The 4740-nt window shown below is 39.1% G+C and overlaps 1 protein-coding gene across 1 annotated transcript; it reads right to left on the bottom strand.

Moving 5' to 3' along the window:
• Positions 1 to 2569: 2569 nt before the first annotated feature.
• Positions 2570 to 4276, bottom strand: LOC111382721. The gene is made up of 3 exons (XM_023006762.1): positions 3489 to 4276; positions 2911 to 3383; positions 2570 to 2832 (listed from the first exon to the last, which is right to left on the bottom strand). Exons 1-3 carry the CDS (start codon positions 4274 to 4276, stop codon positions 2570 to 2572), a joined length of 1524 nt encoding a protein of 507 aa, XP_022862530.1.
• Positions 4277 to 4740: the final 464 nt, after the last annotated feature.

Below are 4740 nucleotides of genomic sequence, written 5' to 3'. Positions count from 1 at the left end.
CCTAATTGGAAATTGTCCCTCCATTAAAAAAAGTTGTGCTCAGTAAAGGCGATCAAATTGGAATCACTTCGGCCCATTCACAGGACTAGATGGATCATCCAGTGATTGCCTCAGTTATATCTTTTGATGACCTTAAACATGCTGTGACAACCTCAACGATGATGACCAGAGGCTCTAGTAGCCAACAGTTGTGGAAACAGCAGCTAATGGAGGCTTTAGCGTATGAAGGACGCACGGTTGTGAAAGTAAGCTGTAGCAAATGTTAGCTGCCTCAATGTTTGCTAATGGAGGTTGTTAAATACTGTTAATCAAGCCTTTGAACGATAGAATTGTCACGAGCTGAACTACAACTCGCAAACAAAGCTTCGCACAAACCGACACTGGAATTTACTCCAGCTGAAATAAGGAATTTATGATACTAAATTCTAAGTAAAAAATGATAGGGGACGGATTAAATGATGTAAAATAGGAATGAGAAGGAGAGGACTGAATTGAATTACTAAAATTAACGACCAATTTGGCAGAAAAATCAGTTTGTCTCGCCTCTTCACATATGGCTATATATATATGAAGTCATGCTTTCCAAGCCCAAAAGTAAAAGATGATTTCTGACAAATAACAACAATTAATGGAATAAAACAACACAGTTCCATTTAGTACCAAACGACACCGTTTCCACTTAAAAGTCCGTTAAGTCTGATGGTTCCTTTTTTTTTTTTTTTTTTATCGGTAAATGTAAATATCATTGATAAAAAATGTTCCATATACAAGTACACCGGGCATACCCGGGCAAATCAAAAGTCAATAACACATGCAATTACTCCGGGCATACCCGGGAGCTAGCAAATGAAAAGAGATGTGCCAACAAAGGTTTAAAGCCCTGCAAGTAAAGATTCGAAGTGAATCAAAACATACGGATACAAAGTAAACATCGCTTTGTATATGTATGTTTTAATTCGTCTAACAATGGATTCAACTTGCGGCTTGATACCTTCAAAAATACATTTATTCCTTTCCATCCAAATGTAGTACACGGTTGTTGCAAGTGCAATACGTTTTGCTCTACTAGGCCAACTCTTACCTCGAGCTTCCTTTTTCATCCATTTTAATGAGCTCAACAAGGTGGACATGCTACGCCGAATAGCCAACCAATCCCGGATATGATCCCAAACTTCTCTACAAAATCGGCATGAAAAGAATAGGTGCTGGGTAGATTCATCCGTGAGTGCACAGAATGGGCACTTTCGGTCGATCTGGAGATACCATAATCTGTCCTTTGTCTGTAGTTTACCCCGAACAGCTAACCATAGGATGAAGGCATGTTTAGGTATGATGGAACTGTCCCAAACAGAGGTAGCCCATGCAGTTTTAACTCCCTTCGGTCTGAAGAACTCATAGGCAGTTTTTGTGCTAAAAATCCCAGATTCTGTCCAGCTGAATAATCTGTCCATTCCAGTTTGAAGTTCATTTTGGGGTTCAACAATACTGTCTCTTATTTCCAGAAGCCTTTTAAGTAGTGGAGAATCACCTTTTCTCACTTTATACTTCCAAATGTCCGAGCCTCGAAGATGTACTTCATTTATCCATTTAATCCATAAAGAATCCTTTTTGCTATGAATGTTCCAAAGAGTTTTAGAAAGGAGTGCGGCATTCCAACTTTTGATATCTCTAAAACCAAGCCCACCCTCATGCTTAGGTAGGCAAATTTGATTCCAAGCAACCAACGGCTTTTTGGATCCCCATAGGAACCTTCGGCAAAGACTAATAATCTTTGAAGTAACCGTAGCCGGGATGGGGAAAATGGATAACCACAAACATTCCACTCCTTGTAGAACGGCTCTTACAAATTCTGCTCTACCTGCATATGACAAAGAAGAAGTCGACCATGCACCAATATAAGTAGAAATTTTATTGGTGAAAGAATCATAAGAACTCACTTTCTGTTTTTCAGCCGCAAGTGGGATGCCCAAATACCGAAATGGCATGGTACCAACTGGAAGATTAGTAAGTGCAAAGATATCCTCCAATTCTTGACCATGAATACCCGCTGTGTAGAGACAAGATTTCCCAACATTTATATTGAGACCCGACATGGCACCAAAAGTTGAAAGACACTTTATTAAGATATCCACCGACATCACATCCCCTCTTGCAAAAAGCATCAAATCATCTGCAAAAGCCAAGTGTGAAATCTTTCGGGGTGCACATTTAGGATGAAAATTGAAATCACTATCGCTTGTAGCCACATTAACCATTCTAGAGAAGTATTCAAGGCATAGAATAAACAAGTAAGGAGATAACGGGTCACCTTGGCGTAGACCTTTCTTTCCTTTGAAAAACCCATGAAGGTTACCATTAAGAGCAATGGAATAAGATGGAGTTGTCACACACTCCATAATCCAACCAACAAAAGTAGCGGGGAACCCCAATCCTTCAATGACTTTTTCAAGGAAATTCCAATTTATGGAATCATAGGCCTTTCTAAGGTCAATTTTGAAAAGGCATCTAGGAGCAATTCTCTCGCGATTGTATTTTCTCAAAAGCTCTTGTGCCAAGTGAATATTCTCAATCATACTCCATCCTGCTCTTGTGCCAAGTGAATATTCTCAATCATACTCCGTCCCTCCACAAAAGCAGTTTGTGCTTTGTCAACAATGACATCAAGCATAGGCTTCAACCGAGAGGCAAGGATCTTTGTAATGACTTTATAAAAAACATTGCAACAAGCAATTGGCCTATAATCCTCAACAGAAGTAGATTGATTACCCTTTGGTACCAAAGCAATGATAGTGTGATTGGTTTGCTTGAGTAGAGACCCCGTTGCAAAGAATTCTTCAATTGCCTCCAAGAAATCATTTCCAACAATATCCCATGATTTTTAAAAAAAACAAGATGTGTAATCATCCGGACCGGGTGATTTGTCATCCCCAATACTAAAGAGGGCATCTTTAATCTCTTGTCTCGTGAAATCCCGGACAAGCAACATGGCATTTTCCCCCGACAATTTAGGACCGTTACTTAGAATTTCATCATTAAAATGCTGTCCACACCCGCTTTGTCCCAATAATTCACTATAAAAGTGAGTGAATTCCGTCGCCGCCTCTTCTTGGGAAGTAGAGTAATTACCATCCCTCTTGATAACTGCCGGAATTTCATTCCTCTTGGCATTTCTCTTGACCAAAGAGTGGAAATACTTGGTGCATTTATCACTATTCTTCAAATGAACACACTTTGATTGTTGGTAATAAAAATTCCTTTCCGCTTCACATAGCATAGTAGCCTCCTTCCTCAATCTAGCAACCTCAGACTTTAGTTGAAGATTTATCTGATCATTATGTAATTCAACTTGTGCCAGTTCCAACTTTTTAGTAGCATAATCAGCCCTAGAGGAAATGTGAGCAAAGTACTTGTCGTTGAGTTTTTTTTAGCACCCCTTTAAGACTCTGTAATTTCTTACAAAGTGAGAATTGTTTAGAACAAAAAAAAACTTGATTCCAACCATTTGATACACATCATGAAAGTCCTCATGGCATGTCCACATGTTAAAAAATTTAAATGGCCTTTTCTTCCTTCCAACTTCCCCAAAAATTGACACAATGCAAGGTGAGTGGTCGGAGAGGCAACCCGATGGAAGGAAGTTTGCAAAACTGTCATAACTCTCAAGCATCCAATTTCCATTTACCATGGCTCTATCAATTTTGCTCCAAACAGAATTATTGTTCCAAGTGTAGAAACAACCAATTGACCGCATATCCGTAAGTCCAACATTTTGGCAACACATTTCAAAATCTTTAATCTCATACGGAGTGACATCCGCCCCATTACTTTTCTCATCAAAATTGAGCACATTGTTAAAATCCCCTAAAGCCAACCATGGCAAGGTGCAATTGAGACCAAATTCCTCAATATTATCCCAAAGAGGCCTGCAGTTCACAATAGTATGGAATGCATAAACAAAATTAACAAGGAAGGTGCGTGAAGTTACCTTGCAAGTAATTGAGCAATGGATAACTTGTGCCGTAGTGTCCAAGACTTCCAATTCAGCCTTCAAGGAATTCGACAAAACCAAAATACAACCCGCTTTATGATGGCGAAAGTTGTTAGCAGAGGATAGACCACCAAATTTATTCCTTATAATACGGGATAACTTAAAATCATTCAATTTTGTTTCCAAGATGCCCATAACATCAATCTCATGTCGTCGCATGAATTCTTTAACCCCATTTTGTTTGAGGGGCGGGTTAAAGCCCCTAATATTCCACGAGCCAATCTTCATGATGATGAAGCAAGGGAAATACCCTTCTTCTTTTCAGATAATTTCCTCGCTCTCCTGACCTCGTCGGCTATATCTTTTAATTTTTCATTGGTTACATTTTTGGAGAAAAACCCTGTCATGGTAGATGAAGAATCTGCCTTCAAATTTCTCATATGACAGCCTTGAATTGTAGATAATCTGGTGAGGACCAACACACCTTGTGCCCAGCTTGTAGTTCAGCCTGTGCTCTACTGACTGGTGCCTGTATGAATGGAGTTAAGGAATACCCAATCACCTTCAACAAATGACCTTTCTGGTCTCTTTTTATCAGCATAAAGCTTTATTCTTGCACTTGCCTGTGAAAGGTTCTCTTTTAACTGTTGATTTAATTTGTATTTTCAATCTTTACCACTAGCCTCCCTATTTCTATTTTCTGAATAGAAAGGCATTTAAAAGTCCTAATTTTGAATTGTTATGCTATCTCT

Source organism: Olea europaea, unplaced genomic scaffold (assembly GCF_002742605.1).
Source record: "Olea europaea var. sylvestris unplaced genomic scaffold, O_europaea_v1 scaffold2554, whole genome shotgun sequence".
NCBI lineage: Eukaryota > Viridiplantae > Streptophyta > Magnoliopsida > Lamiales > Oleaceae > Olea > Olea europaea.
Note: the sequence above shows the minus strand (reverse complement) of the source record. Positions and strands in the feature narration are given on the sequence as shown.